Here is a 22532-nt window from a genome sequence, read left to right as displayed (position 1 = left end):
ATAGACAAAGCTGGGTGAACGCACTACACGATGAAGCGTGTAAGCCATATCATGAATTATAAAATAACATCAAGGTCCTGCTCCGTGCTTCATACTTATTACGTCCCTAACAGAAACATGTTAGTACTTGGTGCGTTTGTCAGTCTGCCTGTCGGTTTTGTAGCACTTGCAGGTGTGTCTTCTGTGAACGTGCCTGTGTATTAGACCATCCGGTTACCTATCGTCACCATAACTTTAGACTTTGACCACATGTTATCTCACAATCCATACCTGTTTAGGTCTTTAACATTAAGATTCACATTGACACAGATATATTAAGCAACTTTAAATAAAACGATATAGTTAACACCATGAAAAGAATCATTACAGGATATAAGCACAACGTCACACACTCATAATTTCAGAAATCCAAGTTTGCCAAGACTAAATAGACAAAGCTGGGTGAACGCACTGCACGATGATTTACATAATGAGCTATTCACATTTCTCGAACTTGTATACGTTGGTAACATTATATGTACCGTTGCCGTTACAACAAGAAAAGGTAGCACGGTGGTTATTGTTACAAGGTAAACACATGTGCAGACATTTTTGAAGACGGTAACGTAGTCCATGGGCCAGGCCCCCCAAAGTGATAATGTAGTACCGAACAGAAGGACGAAGTGTGACTTCAAATGATGCAATCTAGCATGATATCAATTTCAAACTTAACAGGTGGCCAGTTGTGACATGAAGATGAGGGTTATGGGCTGTACAAGAGATTATGGTCACTGTAACGTTATGTGGACCTTATTCCTGCTGTACGTGTGTTTGTGGTAAGTTGGAATGTTTTCTTATTACAATCTGTCTGGCTTTGTAGATCCTGGGCCCATCTACAGTCCTGAACAGCATATTTGCATCGTTAAGCCTGCAAATTAAAGCATGATATCTGCTTGACAAGCCTTTGTGAGGGGACCGGAAGAAAGTCATACATGTAGATCTATGACAAGGTACATGTATTAGCACAGGGAGAGGAGTGATACTGAAATGGGCACTAAATACATGTACATGCTGTAAATGTAAGGGCTTACTTACATGTGATCCATATCCTGAAATTTTAATTTGACACTGCTTAAAAAGCATTCATAGATTTGTGGATTATGAAGGGGAGAATCTCTGAGCAGGGTAGGTGGAATGAATTACATTGAAAATTATGTCTGGAGACATAGATGGAAGTTATCATAATCATATTTTGAATTTGATGTCATCTATTCAGTGTGGCACCAGTAGATGCACATCAGGGGAGAAGAGTAGGTAAGATTCTGTTTTGTCTTAATATTACTTTGTGTTGATAAGTTTTTGAACATTATCAATCTAGCTATAAGTTTACTACCATACGCATACTGATATCACAGTATAACAGCCACTCTTAAAGAGTTACACACTAGAAACTGTCAGAGAATTTATTATTCTGCTCAATCAAATGTAAAACAACACAACTTGGTCTACATGAATATAGTGGATCTATAAATTTTTAATATGTGAGCAACTCTTGTTAAGTACACTATGATTCAAATTGTTGAATGCTAGATGATAGAAAATAACACCCTGAACATTTTAACCCTCACAATGTCCCTATGGATGCACTGTGTATCTGATCAAATGTATACTAATCTGCCATCTTACTTATAATATTTCTCAAGACAGCAAGCAGATCTTCTTTGTGAAGAAGTATGCTGCATCTTCATGGGAAGACATTGCCAGTCATCTTGGGATTCCCTATGACACTATAGTGGTGTTTGAGAAGAAGCACAAGGACCCGAGGGACAGTTGTTGGGACATGTTGCATGAGTGGGCCAAGCATAAGAAGAGTGCTGCTACAGAAGAAGAGCTTTATAGGGCTCTTGTAGCAGCAGAAAGACGGGACATTGCAGAAAGACTTCAGGGTAGGTCATTGTAAAATAAGTCATTTATTTGGTGAAATTTTTCAGTATATAATATTTGTGTTTTCAGACTTAACACAATAACCCTACAACCTATAACTTATAATATGCCAAACAGTATATTTAAGATAAATATTCTGCTATATGGAGTACCTTTATTGGAAAGTTTCATGATTGCTTTTATTGATATTGAACTTATTTACTTATGTCAGTAAACATGTGAACATCTGGATATCCCATTCAGATAACAGAAAAGCAGATAATGAGGAAGAGGACTCCTACCTACCCGAATGGTCAGCTGTGCAGAGTTTTGGATGTGGTATGCAAATTTGTGTCTCTTTACCTTTTAATCAAGTTTATTTGCAAAGTCATGCCTGAAGGCTAATTGCAGGAACATTCTCAAGGGAAACAAAATACAATGTAGTACATAGCACTAATGTCTATTCAGCTGAAGTTGCCAGTCCTTGCTGTTCGATTCTGAATAACAGTGCATGTGACAGGTGATATGTGGCAAACATGCAGTATATCTGCTTTTGACAAAAATAGGGTTTTACCAGAATCTTGCTGCATGAGCAATGATAGGGACCCTTCTCCATTGAAAAAGGTAATCTTTAGAGTTTAAACATAAGACCATTGTTAGCATAGTAACAATTTCTCAGGTAAACAACCACAAATTGCAAGAGAAGTATTCTAGGATAAAACATTTTTTTTGTGAGGCTGACCAAACAAATCTTTAGGGAACAACACTTGAGAAATAACATGCTTTAAAGATTATTTTAGTTAGGATACTTTACTGTATTGATCCCAGATTCAGTGCAGGTGTTTCAACTTTGTTTTGCAGCCAGAAGAAACATGTATGCAGACACAGCAACAGAATACTGTACACCAATCAAACAGCCTGACACTGGTGAGACTTACAACTAAAAGAATATGATCATGTAGCATATTGATGCTATGTCAGTAAGTAAGTAAGTATGTAAATGTATTGATCAAACCTTATAATGACATGTCATATAAAAAGAAATACAATGCAGATATGAAATGTGTGATGTTTATACAGTGGTATCTAAGTGTTTGTCTTTTTAAGTTTCATAACAGTTAATGTTAGATTAACTAGACTCACTGAGTGTAAACTTTGTGCAACATGAGGCATCTACATCTAGGATGATGAATTATTTGTTGTATGTTCACAGACACTGCTGCCATGGCTGCCCACGTCGAGTACTTTAGAGAGTCCCTCACACATCACTATAGTTTGTTACATGTGCTTAAACCGCTACCTTGGGATCCCAGGTTCACCCTTGAACTTGATGAAATCTTTACTGAGCTTGAACTAGTCACAGTGCAGGGTCTTGAAATGAGAATGCCGCTCCGATCCATGCATGATGTCTTTGAACAGCACGTTTGTCCTGGCCCTCATATCTTAGTGAAAGGGGTGGCAGGGAGTGGGAAGTCAACTCTATTGTCTAAGCTAGCATTTGATTGGTCCAAAGGAAGAGGAAAGCTGGCAGATATGAAGAAGTATGTGCTACTAATACGACTTCGGGAGGTTGAGCCAGGAGAATCAATTGCAGAAATTGTTTGGGACCAGTGTGTCACTAAGTCAACAAAGGGACTCAGCATTGGCTTGATAGAGAGGTATCTAAGGGAACATGAGTCAAAACTTGTCTTCCTCCTAGATGGCTATGATGAGCTGCCTCATGGAGTCAAGAGCATTCCTGAACTCTTGGCTGGGACCTGGTATCCCAACAGCACAGTCTTAGTCACTTCTAGACCTTCCTCAGGCATTGAAGTTGAGAGGAAGATGGCAGTTAATTGCTCCGTAATGATAGTGGGGTTTTCCCCCGACCATGTGGAGCAGTACATGACAAAGTACTTCAAAGCAGTAGGAAACCCAGGACTGGCCCCATCCCTTGTACAAGCAGTCCAGGCTGACATTGTAGCCAAAAGCCTTATGCAGACCCCAATGTTTGTCATGCTGATCTGTGTGTTGTGGGAAGAAGATCCAACTCGAGTGTTCCCAGGGACGATGTCAGGTCTGTATCACGAGCTGCTGATATGTTTAGTGAGAAAGTACTGTAAAAGGGAGGACATAGCCATGCTTGGTGATGAAATGCCGGCAGATATATCGTATGCACTGTTGTTGCTGGGTGAACACGCCTTTAAGTCACTGAAGAGAGACCAGGCCTTGATAGATCTTGATGAAACAACAACACTACTCAAAAGGGATACTGACATCTTACTGAAACTTGGCATTGTTTCCAAAGAAGTGTCTGCATCCAGACTGCACCCAAGAGAACAGTTGAACTTTCCTCACAAGACCATGCAGGAGTTTCTTGCAAGTAGATATATTGCACAAAATCTCTCCTCTTCTTCTTCTTATTTCTCTTTCTTTTCTTCTGCAAACATAGAAGACTTTGTGAGTCTGCAGAGCATAGGGAGTTTACTTCACAATGAAGGCCTGTTACAGTTTATCTGTGGCTCTGGGGATCCAGCTTCTAGAATGGTTCTAGAAAAGGTTAACTTGTTGATACCACGCATGACATTTTCTCAGCATAGTAACCCATTTGAATTCGCTGAGAAATTGAACAGTGATGAATTGTGCCTAGTTTGCCTACACGAAAGCCAAGATCCCAGTCTTGTCCCCATACTGAAAGGAACCTTGTCCTTCAAAGATGCAAGTCTTACAATCAGAGTCCCTTCCAGACAAGGGGCTGCCCTGATGTTCTATCTCGCTCATGCGGAAGGAATGCCTCTGTCCAAGGTACTGAATCTGACATTAGAGGAGACTGGCCAAGGAGAAGCAATGAAGCATCTCTGCAAACTAGTTAAAAGCCCTTTGCCTGACCTACAGCGGCTAGATGTCAAATGTCAGATTGGCAATAATCTTGAGTACTTAACACCTTTGCTGAGGAATGTTCCCAGTCTTCGTTTCCTAAATCTTGCAAACACAGGTCTTACTGAGATGTCAATGGATGCCCTTAGACAGGCCCTGACACATGTGCCATTGCTGGAGGAACTAGATCTTTCATGGAATAAAAATATAGGAGATAATGGGATCATAAGGTTGAGTGAAGGGTTCGGATCCACCCTGAACCTTAAAAGACTCGACTTGTCTCATAACAAAATAAGTGATGCAGGGTGTCAGTTATTGGTTTCCATCCTACATGGTCTTAATTTGGAAGAGCTGAAACTGAATCATAACAACATAGGAAATGCTAAGTTGGAAACATTTGCTGCCATGCAAAATCCTATACCCAGTCTAAAAGAACTCTGGCTCTATGATAATCTGATAACTGACATCTCCCTTCAATCCTTGGTTACCAACCTGCACCTTGTCCCCAATCTGCAGATTCTAATGATAGGATTCAATATGATGACAAAAGAAGGCATTGTTAACTTTGCACAGACCATTGACAGGATAGCCGCACTAGAAGAACTAACTTTTATCCCCTGGGAGACTGTTTACCTCGATAACACTGAAGTGATGAGTATTACAGCCATGCTGGGCAGGCTGCCTGCCCTGCGTGTATTTGGGCTGTACAACACTGGTATGGAGGCTGCTGGGTTCAAGGCTTTCATGGAAGCTGCAGAGGAGCATCCTACCTTAAAAGAAATACAGTAAGGCTTTCTACTGTCTTTTATTTAAAGAAATGTATTAAAGTCAATATTTGATTTCTGGCAATTACAATATGCAGCAGAATGGGTGTTATGCAATGAATTTTATACATGTAGTATTTGGCAGGTACATTGTAACTATCTAACCAATGAGTATAAATGTAGGTCATGTCAGGAGGGTATAGTTTTTGAGAAGTCTGACTCTTAAGTTGTTGTCAGACACATTTGCCTGTATACCTTCAAGTCATTAGAAGATTTATGGTCATGTAATATTGTAATACCTCATACTATTGGTCATATTATAGGTATTCTGAAGGCTTAGTGCCAAAGGGAGAAGAAACCGGCTATAGCTTACTAACATTAATGTAAGTATTCACATGTACATGTATTCTAAAATATCTTTTCCTCATATCTAGAAATTTATATCAATAGAGCTGTAGAATAGTGACATGTCTTGTTCCAAATATGGCATTGAATTTGTGGTCTCATTCTATTTCATCTCACTCCATAGGCCCCCATTACCTGCTGATCAACGACACGTGATCAAGAATATCAGAGAGGATGACAACAGCAGTGATGGTTATAAACATATATTTGACAACCCATCCCCATACTTATTCCAGTCACCAAACACAACAGTATGAGCACCACATACATGGATATAACCTTTTCTGGCTTATCTATACTTTATATGTAACCTTTATATGTTTGGACCTACACAGGTAAACCAACTTACAGCAAGGAGAGTATCAATGTACACTGTACGCTAGGTATAAAACAAGACAGACGCATTGCCTTTGTGTTCTGCATTTAATTTTCACTGTTCCCTTCTTTGTTTTGGACACCATTATACCTTACATGAATATTGTACTTGGTCCATATATAGGTAGTATGAGAAGTTTGTGCCAGATACTGTAAATATCACCAAAAACTTGTGGTTTGTACATGTATATCATAATAATTTCATCAACTTACCCATTTTTGGTTTACATGTACTTGATGATATCTCTTTTGTAGTGTTTCACTGTGTTTGTATACTTGAATTTGTTTCCCTTTTAGTATTTACTTAAGAAGTTTGTGCCCGATACTGTAAATATCACCAACCATTTGTGGTTTGTATATCGTGATAATTTCATCAAGTGACCCATTTTTGGTTTACATGTAACATTACCTGATGGTATCTCTTGTGTAGTGTTTCACTGTGTTTGTATACTCAAGGAGGTTGAAATACTTCAATTTGTTTCACTTTAGTATTTACTTCAGAAGTTTGTGCCCCAATTCTGTAAATATCACCAAAACATTTTGATTTTTATATCGTTAAGATTTCATCAAGTGACCTTTTTGGTTCACCTCAAGATTTCTCCTGTATAGCATGTATAGTTGACTTTGGTTATACTTGATAGAGCTTCAATGGCCATGTGTAACACAATGTCAAATCTTTGAGACATGATCTTTCCACAAGGACAATTTGCTAGAGGTACAATGCACAAAATATCTTTCTCCTTTCATTACATCAATACGGACAACAGTAATGCACATTTCACAAAAATACATCGTAACTTCAACAGGATTTAGAAGGGTTGTAAAATAAGGGTTTAGACTATTGATGTTGTTGCTACTTGACTGTTGCACTGTTTGTAGGACCCAGCAGGTGGCGCTGCTGCAAGTGCGCTCATTTAGCCTCCATGGAGCGCAGGCGTGCATACTCCTGCAGCCTGCATTTTTAAAATGAAAAATATCTTGTAATATCCATGTTTTCACTTTGCACAAGGACTTTTGACAAGTTGGAAGTAATAAAAGAGTAATTTGGAAAACTAGTAGAAACATCACAAATGCACCAAAAACAATTACTCAAGCAACTGGATGACGAAAGACACTAAATGGTTGTCTGACTGTTACCAAAATCATATCCAGTTGCTTGAGTAACTGCTTTCTGGCATATCTTATTACCTAGATGTCTAACATCACAAATGATTTTGTTAAACTTAACATACCTGAGAGCATTGATCTTGATGAAGCCGTTGGCATCAGTTGGGTCATAGTCTCCCTGGACGTCAAAACTGAGGAATGACAGTAAAACAAATAGAATTTGCATATTTGTTGGTCCTTGCATAGCTAAGTGTAGTATGCATGTTCCTCATGAATAAAAATATCTATCAATTTTAAGAAAGCAACTTGTCTCTCTATATCACCCAACCTGCTCATGATCACGGTACCAGAGTTCTGTACTTGGAAAATACAAGATGCATAAAGGATTGATTGAATGGTTTGTGCCATTTAAACATTGATTGAAGCAACACCTAAATGTTACTGTAGTTGATATTTCTGACTGGTCAATCACTGACATACATGTAACCGTGCATACACACTTTTTAAAGCTTTTGAGATCACAGCTCAGTTTAACATTTGACACAAACTGTTAAAAACTGATCTAGAACTTCCAAACCAGACGCCACCCACCTGACCAGCTCCTGGTTGTAGAGCGAGCGTGGGGACTCCCTGCCCAGGATGTAGACGTTCCCCTTGTACACGGACAGCTGAACCTTCCCCTCCACTCCCTCCTGGGACTTAGCGATGCAGTGGCGGGTAAACTCACACTCTGGACTGTACCACATGCCTGGATGGGAGGGGGGAAGTTGACTTGCCAAATTCATATCAATCAACAGCACAACTTGCCCAAAGTGGTAATTCAAGGTAGATTTTAGTTGACCACCCACAAACTTGACTAGGAAATGTTACACAATCACTTGCTGTGGGGCTGTTTGGCTTCCTCCACTTCTAGGGGTCTGGCCACTGGAAGCACTGCTTAAAGAATGATTGACATGTAGTCAGGCTATCACATGTTTCTTAGTTTTTGTCTCTCTGTTGCTGTATTTTTTATGTTTATTCTCATGCAAGGTTCTGTTGTTAAGGAAACAGAGTGATATTAGCATAAAATGCTTGCTTACCAATTCTCTAAAACAAAGGTGAAATTGTTTCTGGAAAATGTTGCAGCAGAAGAGCGCTCACCATTGTACACCTGCTCTGAAAACTTGATCCCCAGGTCTCTCTTCATCCGGCGCACCTCCTGGTTAGAAAAGACAACACTCATAGCAACACATACAGTTGTACAACGTTAACACTGCAATATACAATACAATATAAGTGCATAAAACACTGTAATAGTATGTAGCAGTCGACCATTTCATGGAAGAGCAAACCTAGCCCTGAATCTTACATTAAGGAGGTCTAAGCTTATATGAACATGCATACTGAGAATTCTACATCCACAACCACTGAATATACCATTAATGGCAGGTGTTGTTCACATAAAACCAAAAAAATCTGTCTGCTTACTATAGCATACATGTATTTGTATAGCAAATAGAAAAGTACTCAAGATCAAGCATGGTGAAAGTTGTTCATATAGCATGACTATATTTGTAGTATTTATCTATTTTCTGACACCCAAAAGCTATTGTCATAAAAAGTTCCATAAAACAAGCCACATGCATTGGCCATGTGTTGACCCCTGACCTTGTCCATAGTGAAGAGTTCTATATCCTGATGAGCGTGGTACAGGATGGTGCCCGCCGGGGTCTCATAGATACCTGTAGTGTGGGAACAGGTACTTAGTATATATAGCATGCTAAGGCAGTACATTTGCACTGTACATGTATACACATTTGTATTTCATAATCAAGCATTTCTCGTTATTATCTTATAAGACTCCATGCAATATCTAATCAGATGTTATCTATTATGACAACAAAGTCGTAAAAATAGCAAATTGTATAATCTAAGTCAAAATAGACTTTGAAACATACAATGTATACCATGATAGTCTCATGTTATTACTATATGTTATTACTAGGTATTGTATGTGGACAAAAAAAGCACCGACCTCGAGACTTCATGCCGATGTATCTGTTCTCCACAATGTCTATTCGCCCAACTCCATGCTTTCCTCTGTGCAAGGATACATAAAAATTGACAGGTAAAGATTAATGTGATCCAAACTTCTGAAACCTTTAATCATGAAGTTAATATAGAAAGTTATTTGATAAGTTGCCTGTTAGATTTTCTCTGATATCCAATGTTGCTGTTCCATTCAACTACTACATACATGTATATACTATGGAAAGATTAAAGTTGGACCACATGGCAAACATGTACACTAAAAATGTGCAAAACAAATATCTCTAACTAAGTTTGTGAGTGCCATAACCTACCATACTGGACCAGAATCAAAGGCAAGTATCCCAATCACAGATTGGTTGACATGTGGAATTAAATATTTGTCTGGTTGGCAGAATTCATTTCACATGAAACCTTGGGATGCTACATGGTAATTCAGTAAATCATCAACACACAGCCACATGTAATTTTTGCACAGAATCCTAATCCCATTATGCTGAGATACACAGTGTAAATGCTTCTGTTCTAGATTATATGATGGCACATTGTATGTCCATTACACACCCCACTTGGTTGAGGTAGAGGAAGAGCTCGAGGGAATCAGCCTTCACAGTCCCATCATCCAGGTTAGTCACCTTGATGGGCACACCTGGGGACAGACAGAAACATCATCAAGTTCCGTAAGATACAGGTGAGATACGGAGACATTGGAACACTCTTCTACCCCCATCGGACTCAGTTGACACATTGGTAGCAGGTTTCAGTAGAAGATATAGTATTACATGTATTTGTGAAGAGCAAAAGGTTTTTACATGAAAACTACAATGTACACTAAACCTCTTCATTGTTGTAGTTTTGTTCAATCAGTATCCATGTGGATGTGTACAGATGCTGGTAGCTTCTTAAAGCTAAGATATTCTCAAGCTAGGTATTTTATACTGAAGCAAAAAGCTGCAGAAATTTTCTTTCTTCAGGAACTAAGGTAAATTATAGCCATTGATGCTAAGGACATTTTTTTAATTGTTCAGCTGGGATTGAAAAAAGTCTACAAACAGTGCAGCCAAGAAAGATCTGTTTTTGTGATTTCTACATTCTCTCTCTCTCTCTCTCTCTATCCGATTTAGTGTTCCCCTCTCAGAGGGTTGGACATAGCAGGATGTTCTTCAGGTCTAACTGCTGACCACCAGGAGATCAGGCAAAACATTATCTCGACTTAAAGGGCTTATAGTACTCTTAATTTTCCTTCTGATTTAAATACCCATATCTGGCCTCACCATTCTTCCACTCAATCTCCAGTTTCTCCGGGGTGTTGGGGGCCTCCACAGGGTCAGTAGTCATCTGGTACAGGGACTTGGGAGCATGAGCCTGGGGAGGGGGTAACAGTCAGCAAATCAGGAATGGATAAATAAATAAAAATGGTTTACTGTACTATGCAAACTGTCCGATGAATACCATGCTCCTTTCACATCATTCTAATTAAGTAACACGCTTCATTCTAATTCAGAAACACGCTTGAAGTGAAAACTCACCGATAGAACTACTTACTGAAATTAATATAAACTACTTATTTGATTAAAAAAATATCTGAAATATCATTTGCAGCCAGATAATAGTCACAAATGCCTGATCATAGAGAATGTCCAGTCACTGAGGATAAACAGTGGATGCTGTCTGAAACATCTGACCATTGACAATTCTGTCCAGTTGATTGATGTTACTGCCTACATCATCAGTCACCATCTGGCCAATATGATAACTTTTTGGAGGTCCCTTAGATAATTTTCCCAATGACATACTAGTACTATTAGGCATTAAAAATGCTGCCTATAGTGACCAACTCTTCACATAGACCAGACTGTTCGATCCCCTGATAGGTCTTTTTGGGCAGTTTCCATTCTAATCCATGAATGGAAATCCTGTGTTGTAACTTCAACTGAGATATGTTTGTAAATGAAGGAAATGACTTTCTTACCTTGGGATCTTCAAGTACTCCAGATTCGTAACTGAAAAAAAGAACAGGATATGGTCAGGAATATTCTAAAGCTAAGCAGTGTTATGGGTATGACATCTTAAGACAAACATAATGATCATTTCATAATAAAAACAGTGAATGATATCTAAAGGTAAATTATTTCATCATATGAATATAGAATGAACTGAACTGAATTAATGAAAATAAAGTTGCCAGTAATTTCAAGTTTGCTGACCTGATGTGCATGAGGTTGGCGTCCATGCTCCAGGGGCTTTTGGGAGTCACGGGGAGAGGGATGTCATGTTTCTGGGGGGAGAAAAGGCAACTTTTTTTTATATATATATAGCAAAAACAGTTGATTTCTATTGTTTCAAACTTCTGTACCCCATATGGCATGAGACAGGCAACTCAAGTACTGTGAATCTTTGTACTACAGATACTGGTCTCATGCTGTCCACAACTACTGTAAAACTACATTGTACAATATTCTAAGTGATCATGAGAGGCATGATCACTCACTCACTCACTATCTATGGTTTTCAGTATAATCAAACCAAGGATTGTGAGTGAGTGAGTGATCATGCCTCTCATTGGCCTACTACCAGTAATTAACTCCAACTGACCTTGGCATACTCGAACAGATCCAGTCTGCCCTTGAACCTTTCAAAGAACGCTGGAATCTTCCATGGAGCATATATCTGCAGAGGGCAGTAAGGAAAGAATAAGAAATGATTTTCTGCTCCTCATGATCAAGCACATGCAAAATGTAGCACTTGGTTCTGGTGATAAGACATAATTGAAGGGCAGTATCTCATCACTAAGGATAAACGTTCCAACTTCTAAAAAAGGTAGAAAAAATATTCTATAAGATTATGACAGAAAATTAGAATGTCCTGTGTGATTCTCCGATTTTACTCAAGTGAAAAATGAGTCGTCCCTCGGATAGGACGTTAAATGGAGGTCCCGTGTATGGGGAGAGCCATACCCCATGCACGTTAAAGAACCCCCACACGTGCGATGGTGCGGTGTGCGTTGGTGCAAATCCTTCTGTCGCAAGTTGGTGATTCACTTCAAATCACCCGGATGGAGGCCTGGCGACCTCTGTCTTGTATCAGCCACATGGTGATCTACATCATTCACCCAGACGGGTGTGTCACCCCGTAAGGGGCGGTATAACCCGTCGTTGTGCGAACATGTGCGAACATGTATATAGGGCTCCCTTGGAAATCAGTTACTAAGTTAACTGAAGGGACTACCCTAAAGATCAATAAATAAATAGATAAATAAATAAATTCTAGTCTTAGTAAGAATAGTGAGAAGGAAAAATTTGACATTGTGGAAGATACTTCAACTAAGGATTTTGGCTGGGCATAAGTACCGTACTCTTATTTGACATTCAAGCCACCATCTAAGATTGCAAATGGATCCCTACAGGGTAGTACAAACATCAGTATTACTGTTCAGTCTCTTTAACCTTGGACTCACCTTGACTCCTGGGTACAGAGCGTAGCAGGTCAGCTCAAACCGAATCTGATCATTGCCCTGCAAGAGAAATGTGTTTTAGTTTTAATGTGATTAAGAAGCAGATATCAAGATTACAAACGCCAAAATCTTACTGATTATTTCTAGTAAGCACAATATTTGCATTGATAAATTGAAAGAAACAAATCTCACGTGTTCTTCTACAATCAATAGGTAAGATATACCTTGCCAGTTGCACCATGGGATACATATTGTGCACCCTCTTTTTTGGCGACCTCGACCTGGCGCCTGGCGATACACGGGCGTGCCACGGCCGTGCCCATGAGATAGCGGTCCTCATAGATGGCGTTAGCCTGGATGGCCGGCCAGATGTACTCATCAACAAACTGCTTCTTCAGGTCCTCAATGTAAACCTGCAGGAATACATGAAACATGATAAGAACTAGAATAAAAATCTTCAGCAAATGCAGACAGTTTTGCATTTAGTGTATTCTATAACGGGGGGAAAAAGTAGGTGACTGACAAGTTAGTAGGTGTGAACATCATTTATCGTTAATGTTATGAGTACTGTCTATGTAAGGGAGTTATGTTTTTTTTAGTCATTTAGCCTCTAGCCACTGAAGAAGCTGTACGTAGCGAAACTAGTTTGGCCGACAGGCTGAATAAAAGTTAAAAACTTGAACTATGCGGCTCCAGATGCCTTTCTGAGAGACGACTGCAGTGTGCAAGATGTCCGTAGCTTGAGGAATGAATCTACTCTACTATATAAGGGAGTTATGTTTTTTTCTGATGTTTCAAAATTATCCATGGCATTGCTGGTTTTAAACTTCTGGAAAAGTACCGTTGGAGCAAGGAGGTTATATCACAAGGCCTTGTGATATAACCTCCTTGGTTGGAGCTTCTTTCCATGTTAATGAATACTGATGACAGACTTCGTATTCAACTTTAAGATGCATTGTTCAAGTGACTTTCTTGTAGCATTCTAGGAAAATCACAAAATTGTGCATTTGATATTTAGCAAAATTGTGCTAGCAGTATTTAGCAACTCAGCTGTCCTGCAGTGCCAACTAGTAATCCATGATGGTACTGCAGTCTTGGAAGTTGGAACGCCTTAGAACAGTGGCCAGCCAATAGAAGACTGAAACAGGCCACTGGAAGTGTAAGAATCCTAAGATGGCAGTGCCCATCAATCTAGACAGGATTAAAACATGTTTGCTATCAGGAATCTGTATTTAGAACTGCAGTCTAAACAACATAAGTTGCAGCCCAAGTAACATGAGAGTTACGGATCTGTGGATACACCTATCCTTCATGTAGATAGTACAAGTAGATTCTTTACTTGAATATGAAACAGGCGAAAAAAATTCAAATTGAAAACTCCAGATCCACTGCCCACCCAAAAATGGTTAGGGTCAGCAGGTTTTTCTAGGTAGGGTACTAGGGAAACAGAAAGCACAACATTTTTTACCATAGGCCTGATGAGTAACTAATCATGGGCGTATGACGTGACGACCAGACGCACGTCATAGGCGAGAATTGGGCTCGAAAGCCACGTGACTCATGCCGCGAGAAATCGCGAGACCGGGGGTAGAACCCCAGATCCTGATCACACTGGAGAGAACCAGGACGTCCCCGAACCAGCTCTTCGCCCATCACCGTCTCGTACGCGCCATTTTGTACAACCGCCGAGCATCTCCCCCCCTTTGAATACTCCCAAATTATACTCCCATACGTCTACCTTTCGACTTCTCACTACTTTCTCCCCTAAAGTTAACATGTTTGGCGCCGGCAGAAGGAAGATACGGCCACCAGCGCGTTTCGTCTCTTCGCCCGCAGATGACGACGAGCTCGAATGGCATTCCACGCCGGCAGAGCTCTCGAAAAGACTGGAAACTAATCCTTCTTTGGTCAATGAATTATCAGATAAAGAAATCAAATATTGCTATCCAAATGGACTCTTATCAAACTAGACAAATACTTCAGAAGTGGTGCAGTGAACAGCCAATAAACAGGAAGCTGAGATATCTGACAGCTCACACAACTGTTGCAGACAGGCTAATACGTTTCTGACGTCATCGGTGGCATTTATTGCCTCCCCAGCTGGCCCCCTCCCAGGGAAGGTCATTCCCTTTACAAGCCTTTGGAATTACATTTTGTATATCAATGATGCATACTGGAAGTGTAGGAGGAACCTTGGGGGTCCTTTCCTTTCTTCAGTCAATACACTGGTTGCGAGTAAAGAACAGTATGGAGTACACCCCTGTTCCTGAATACTCATGACTAGGATTGTGGAAAATATTGTAGTACCTGGAAATTAGCAAACTGTTCACATAATAAGCATGATTACCTGAATGATATCATGTTATTTGGTTACAATCCAGGAAGTGGCCCTTTGCTCCCCTTTCTTATTAGTTAGGTTTTCCTTTTTAGATACCATGAAAAATCTCCTTCCATATTTTAGTGTACCTTCAGGTAAACCGTAAAGGTAATTGATTTTGAAATACTAGTAGCTAAATGCAAGGTCACAAATTAACAGTGTGTCACAATCTAATGATCTGACAATTTGTGCTGCGAGTCCTGGAGTGTCTGGAATAGATAACTCTGGATCTTCTCCCAACGTTCATGAATACTGATGAAGGACTTGGGCTTAAGAGGCTCCAAAACACCCAGTCTGATATCTACTAGAGATGAGTGGAATACTGATTTCATCATAGATGTGTGTACTAACTGCATACAAAACTGATCATTTACATACTGATAAATGTATAACCACTCTTGTTCCTGATGATGTATATATTTCTATGATTGAAGGTTAGGATGGAAAATCTGATCCAAACTGTTTTACAAGACTATCATCAAACATTTGGCATTGCAGGGGGACCATAAGGGGTATTTCAAACTTTCTTATGAGGAAAGCAATGACTGTTAAGGTCTGGAGCAATTGCATGTATATTGTAGGTCAGATAGGAGGAGCATAGGTGGCATTAGATGGCAATATCATTTAAAACAAATATTATCTTGCATATGGGATTCTAATTCTGGTCTACACATGGCTAAGAGATGACTGCTTAGGGACAATTAGTTGCAAAGTAGTAAGACAAGTAAAGTTGCTGTCCTCATAAATCATTGCACTTAATTGTCTTAAGTCACAGTTGTCAGGAGTTTTAGAGATGTCAAGCTTCTGGTGGGTGGGGCACATGTATAGGAGAGAAAATGAGGTAAATGCAACTTGGCTTTAAACTGAAAGGTGGCTTTAAACTGAAAGTGTTTTCCACAGATCACATATAGATTACTAATTACACATTATCTGTGAGTAATAATCAATCAGCACTTAATCAAGTTAATTGGATTGAATCATCATTAGTTGGTTCATCAGACAACACTTATCTATCTTATCAGTGACTGGCAATTAACAGCGATGTTATAACTTTACTTGGCAAACTGTTGAAGCCTGGTGAAGGTACATTGTATTCATGTTTTGCAAGCTACAAGTCACTGCACATGTATGTCCAATCTGAAAATACATGTATATCTACAGCAATACATGGTAACTCAGAGGCACTAGTGACATATACATTGTATTTTCCAAGGTTTCTTCAATTTTATTCTTAAAAGTGACTAAATAGGAGGCACGTGTCTCCTACCTTCTTGGCTCCCAGCTTAAGCGCCTTCTCTTTGGCTTCCGCAAAGTCTTCCTCCTGTCCAACATCAGCCTAGGGACACACAAAATTCTCCTTATTGTAGGTACACAGTGATACAATCCAAAATTCTAAGTGTTCTTTATTGCAATCTTTCCTCTCTAGATATCTTTTTCTCACTTTTTAAAATAACCATCTAAATGGGGTCTAGCACAACAAATGCAACTAATTTCTTAAGTTGAAATTTAAAGTATGTACATTACATAGTGATAATATGAAGTTTGGACCTTTGCATCCTAGGAGTAAAAGTTTGTGCCAGGTGTCTGTGTGTGTTTTGTTATCTCTAATGGGAATGTAATCCTGTTGTATACAAACCTCACAACTTTCCCCACTGACTATTACGTAACACTGGAGTTACTGAAGAAAGTCGTCAAATATTTGCACATTGTTACATCTACACGCAGGACAATCTATTCACCATTTTATCCACGTTTTGACAGACCTATCTTAAGAGGCTCTGGCTCAGAGATTACATTAAAGTTTATACTTACACATAGTTAAAACACTACTAGTATAAGAGACAGTGTAAAGACACAGTTACACTGCAGAACAAAAGAGAGTTAGTAGCCAGAGTTTAATCATCTGTTATCCACAAGACAGTTTTGGAAATCTAAATAGTTCAAACTTTGATGCGAATTCTGGATCTCTTTCAAACCACACCTGTTTGGTACCTCCATGTTTGCTTTCTTAATTGTCTTATTTCTTAATCCACTTTGTATAACCATACTCTAAATCTATACTACATCTAGTTCAGTACATGTACTTTGCCAAACTATTACATCATTTCCATTCTCTGGACTGGACTTTGACACTGTAAAATAGCTACGTCAGACTGAACAAAAGCGCTGAATAAATATGCTCATGATGGCTGACTTCTCTTAAGTGCAAAAAAAGAGCCAACAGTCTCAATCTACTGCCTAGAAACCCAATGCTGTATAATGTATGTTAAGTATTGACTAAAAAAATATGACATGTGGAGGCAAACTTTTGATCAATATTCAAATGGTACAATGACTTGCTAACAGGTCATATGAATGGATGTATTTATTGTTCTCATCTAACAACTATAATTTATTTATAACCGTAATATTGGACAATGGACATGTACAAAATTTATCACAAATCAAAGATTAAAACTCACCATGTAAGCGATGACATCGAACCCCTGCTCGATGAGCCACACCAGGATACAAGACGTGTCCAGACCACCACTGTACGCCAGCACTACCTTCTTATCTTCAGACATGTTTCTGTAAGGTAAGGTACAGGACCATATATCATTCAAACTTGTGTTTGAACTTACAGTTTAGCAGGGCTCGTGTACAAATAATTGACCAGGGCGGAGGTGGCTATTTACTTTGGGATAATGAGTACTACTAGCATTTTATCCATGCTAATTGATATTTACCCATTGAAAATACACAGACGATCATAGACACACCTTTTTTCACCAAAGGGTTGTTTTTGAGGCACGTTCTTGTCACCTTTTCCATTGATTATGTATATTTAAAAGACATTCAGTATATATCAACCTCCCTTTGAGGAAATAGCTATCATTCAACCTTAAACATCAAACCTGGACAGGGAATGAACAAGTCGACCATTGTCGAATTTTATCCTTTCAAAGACTACCTCACTCTGAGGTGCTGAGAAGGCAGGGTAGATTCAGACAGAATGTTTTAGTGTACTACATGTAGACATCCCATCTGGAAAAATTCTTCTGTCTTAGGCTTAGGTTCCATCTCCGAAATGGGGCCCAGTGGGGTTGTTTCCAAAAATGAAAAATAAAGTGTTTTTAATACAAAGGAATATACACAATTTATTATCCTGACTAATCTTTCTACGTTCTGTGTGTTTTGTTGCCTTTCTTATTATTGTTTTATTTCTAAAAGCTGCCTGACCGGGCCCCGGGTTCGGTATTGGGACCTACGCCTTACCACAGTTCTTGTAAGGCATATTTTGGAGAGATTATTCAGCTCACAGCTATATTCCTGCCTGTACCATGACATTCCATTTCATCCAAAGGTTATGAAGCTAAACGGTTGTCCTACGTAATCTATATAAATCATATCATGAGACAGCATCGCAGCAAAAATTGGCTCAGAATGCATACGATCTCTGGGTACCAAAATTAATGACTTCACTAAGCCAACCATGGATAGATACTTAATTGCATTACATCCTCCCGACTCGCAGACCCCAAACTGTAATTGCAATAGGCAGATTATTTCCAGGATATCTTCTCACTGATCAATCATGTGAAATCCCAGGGAATGAGAGTTGGGATGGGAAGTGTGTGTCTGCATCTATCTACTCCCTATAGGCGGGGTGGGGCCAATCTGGTCAGGACAATTTAAATGCAGAAGGTGTCTGTTCATTACCCCTTAATATATCATGGTTAGCAACACCTTCCTTAAGGGACTGTTCACTCTATATGTAAGGGGGGATTGATATATGATTAACTAACTACATGTACACCTATTTGCATAAAATCAGTTGAGGGCATGCATTGTCAATGATATTATTCTACAGGCAGAGATAGTCGGTAGTCCTCTCAGGGAGGAGCGAGCCGACAAAAATCCCGACAACTACTATGTGACTCAAACTCTGCTTGGAGAATAAATGATATATTGTGCCAACTCTGCAGTAAAGAACATTCCTTAGGCAAACAGTACCAGACTTGTACTGACTGGGCAAACAGTAGGGGCAAAGGATGACAAATTAAACTGAACAGCAGTAAAAGTGAAAGTGAGGAATGACACAATAGTGCTATCAGTAACCCCGCCCCCAGCGACATAAATGGATATCCCCCTATTTCAACTGACACAGGTAACAGTTAGGACGATGTCTAACACTTGGCTGAAGAAACAACCTTCCATGCGTTTTGTGGTAATAATATATAATATTCTTTGCCTTCTTATGACCAAACATATCCATAAGACACGCCACAGCGTGAGATGGCGCGCACAGCTGGAATAACACCGTGCATCACGGCCACGCCGACAGGAATGAATGGATGTGATTTTGAAGCCTGTGTGTGATTTTCTGAATCTTTAAATTATATTCAAAGTATCTGTATTATACTGGGGGCTTCTCAAGTCTAAATTGCACATTGTCACACTCCATAGGATAACGTAGGATGAAATCTTACCGTAAATCTAACCGTAGATGACAAGAACGTGCCGTAACCTTTAGAAGAAGTCGGCGGGACAGCACGGGGGGCGGCCCGCCTGTCAGTCTGCAAGCTCATCGGTCAAGCAGTGCGCGCGCGTCTGTCAAGCACCACAAGGCCGTGAAGTGCTGCCCAGACAAACAAGAAGAGAGATTTATATCTAGTCTTACCTTGTCACGGTTGAGAGGACCGTGCAGCACAGAGAAAAACGGAGACTTGAGGCGAGCGTGCACGTTGGGACGGAGGAGGAGTGGCCGCTTAGACCATGAATCACTCAAAACGAGCTATAGGTGCCTCCGTTTAACGGCGACGCGCACACAATAAGCGCCACGCTACTATTGGTCAATCCCATCGGTGAGGATAGTTTCGTCGACGGCAGTACAGCAGTTCCGCCATGCTGTTGGCTTACCGTGAATATCATAATTCAACATTTGAGCGCATAAAACACGGCCTTTTAGAGCATATTCATGCTATGTAAGCCCTTAAACAGATAGGTCATTTTCTATATGATACTAAGAAACATACGTAATCGGAATTGACCCGAGTTTATGTTTCAAAACAGTAAAGTTTGTTACGCATATTTATCCCGGAAGCGACTGTCGCTTCCTTGCCAATATTTGCGTGGCTCTTATCTCTGGGGACCAGGTAACACACCCTACAGGTAATATTTGCGTGGCTCTTAGCTCTGGGGACCAGGTAACACACCGTACAGGTAATATTTGTGTGGCGCTTAGCTCTGGGGACCAGGTAACACACCGTACAGGTAATATTTGTGTGGCGCTTAGCTCTGGGGACCAGGTAACACACCATACAGGTAATATTTGCGTGGCGCTTAGCTCTGAGAGCAGAGAGGCCATGCCACGCCTGGCCGTGAGCGGTTGGGTGCATCGTTGGTGGCGCAAGTGGTACGTGCGTTGTACGTACGATCTCTGTCCTTGGCCTCATCCAGAAATAATAAGCACAACTCAAATTTTGAGTAACAGCTTCGTAGTATCAAGTCTTCTATCAATATCCTCCAAATTTCAAACCATTGCAGTCATTACTTTCCAGGCATTCGTTTTTTTTGCAAATCAGAAGGTAAGTGGCGAGAAAAACAAGGATGAATTGTGATCAGACGCGTGGGTCGAGTTCCCTATGCCATAAGTCTTTGTCATTAACAAAAGACATTGTCAAAATGTTTGATCATGATGAAAGAAGTGGGTGTCAAACTTCCAGCAGCGCAAGTTGACCCGCACACCTCAGGTCGCAGCATAATTGCCCACGTTTACCCCATCTACCTTACCTAACGTTACAAAAAGTAATGATCACAATAATTTGAATTTCGGTGCACATTCATGAAGACTTAATACTTGACATCTATGCTTCGAAATATGAGTTGTGCTTATTACACGTAAAGGAAATTCTAGACAATACTGGTTGCTCTTTTTTATGGAACTCTATGGATTCATGGTTAGACAACAAGCATATATGTACATCGCTAAGAAAAGGGTTGAAAGATATATATATCCAGACATTTTGTCATAGACTGTCTACAGGTAATGGTAAGTTAAGATTTTTAAGAAACTATAAAAGAAGGGATACTCAATGATACACCAGATGATTATAACTTATTTAACGTTACTAGATAAATTCGTGGTCAGATCGACAAGGGGGAAACTTAGAATTAGCGCCCACCCCCTTGAAATTGAGAAAGGGCGGTACAAAAAGCTACCTGTGGGCGAAAGAGCATGTAACCATTGTATTGCAAAACCGGTGGAAGACGAAATACATTTTATTTCTAACTGCCTCTCTAATGACCAGGAAAGAAAGGAGTTATTTGAAGAGGCATGCAGAACACAAAAATTTCCAAACGCTTACTGACGAAAACAAAACTATAACGCTGTTAACGTCACATAACCCACTCATTGTAGAAAAGGGTGAGGTACTTCGTCTTCCACTGAAAAGAAATCAAACCCCAAATGCGTAGATTGTGAGGTATGTCCAGAAAAGGGTCATTGATAGAATAGTCACTTTTCTAGACTTGTCACCATTGTTATCTATACCAAAGTGTTTTTAAGTTATTTTATGCATGTTTACTATATTTTCTGTATGTTTCATGTTTCAATTAGCCCTCGGGCAAGAACTTGCAAATAAACTTTCATCATTATTTCTGGGTGAGGCCAAGGACTTATTGATCACTCCTCGTACAGATCCCAAAGGATCGCCCACGTTTTGTACGTAGACAGCACGCAGTTGCACGTACGACGAAGCGATATCCACCCCAAGTGTAGTAGTAGTATCCAGCATAATGTGGAGGTGTATGAATAAAGTGTACGCGTTTATGTGTGTGGATTATGTACCCAAAATAATAGGGCTTAGTAGGCACTCTGTTTTGGAAACCAGCGGAGGTGGGTTTGTGTTTGAGACCACTGATTACAAAGTTACCCAGTAACAAGTAACACGATAACGATCCATGATTTCAGCATAGCAATTGGCACAGCGACTTTGAAATAGGCACAAATTTTTATATAACTCTGCTAAGGGTATTTCGGCGATATCAGCACTTTCCGTCTATCTAATTGCAGATATAGGCGATTCATCTTTCTTCATTATTCAGCTCATGCGATATCTGTACAGCAGGTGGCGCTTATCGGTGTCATTTGTCGACGTTTAAAAACCCACTATTCATGAATTGTTATCTGCACAATTGGCAAAAATACGTATCTTGATATTCCATTTGTCAGATAGCCTTCATAGTGCGCATTGATGAATACACATACAAGTTATTTGTC

General features: G+C 39.8%; 2 protein-coding genes across 2 annotated transcripts; one reads left to right on the top strand and one right to left on the bottom strand.

Moving 5' to 3' along the window:
- Nucleotides 1–780: 780 nt before the first annotated feature.
- On the top strand, nucleotides 781–6717 carry LOC118421781 (nucleotide-binding oligomerization domain-containing protein 2-like). The gene is made up of 7 exons (XM_035829283.1): nucleotides 781–815; nucleotides 1256–1293; nucleotides 1683–1925; nucleotides 2167–2241; nucleotides 3116–5543; nucleotides 5846–5905; nucleotides 6052–6717. The coding sequence occupies exons 1-7, from the start codon at nucleotides 781–783 to the stop codon at nucleotides 6182–6184; spliced, it is 3012 nt and encodes a 1003-aa protein (XP_035685176.1). The 3' UTR covers nucleotides 6185–6717.
- Nucleotides 6340–20019, bottom strand: LOC118421128 (argininosuccinate synthase-like). The gene is made up of 16 exons (XM_035828289.1): nucleotides 19932–20019; nucleotides 17731–17839; nucleotides 16536–16604; nucleotides 13116–13304; nucleotides 12895–12951; nucleotides 12033–12107; nucleotides 11645–11715; nucleotides 11410–11440; nucleotides 10712–10802; nucleotides 10002–10086; nucleotides 9424–9488; nucleotides 9057–9130; nucleotides 8550–8607; nucleotides 8001–8157; nucleotides 7535–7600; nucleotides 6340–7255 (listed from the first exon to the last, which is right to left on the bottom strand). Exons 2-16 carry the CDS (start codon nucleotides 17833–17835, stop codon nucleotides 7213–7215), a joined length of 1236 nt encoding a protein of 411 aa, XP_035684182.1. The 5' UTR covers nucleotides 17836–17839; nucleotides 19932–20019; the 3' UTR covers nucleotides 6340–7212.
- Nucleotides 20020–22532: the final 2513 nt, after the last annotated feature.

This window comes from Branchiostoma floridae, chromosome 8 (genome assembly GCF_000003815.2).
Source record: "Branchiostoma floridae strain S238N-H82 chromosome 8, Bfl_VNyyK, whole genome shotgun sequence".
Taxonomy (NCBI): domain Eukaryota; kingdom Metazoa; phylum Chordata; class Leptocardii; order Amphioxiformes; family Branchiostomatidae; genus Branchiostoma; species Branchiostoma floridae.
The sequence above is the reverse complement of the archived record's forward strand: the minus strand, read 5'-3'. Positions and strand labels throughout refer to the sequence as shown.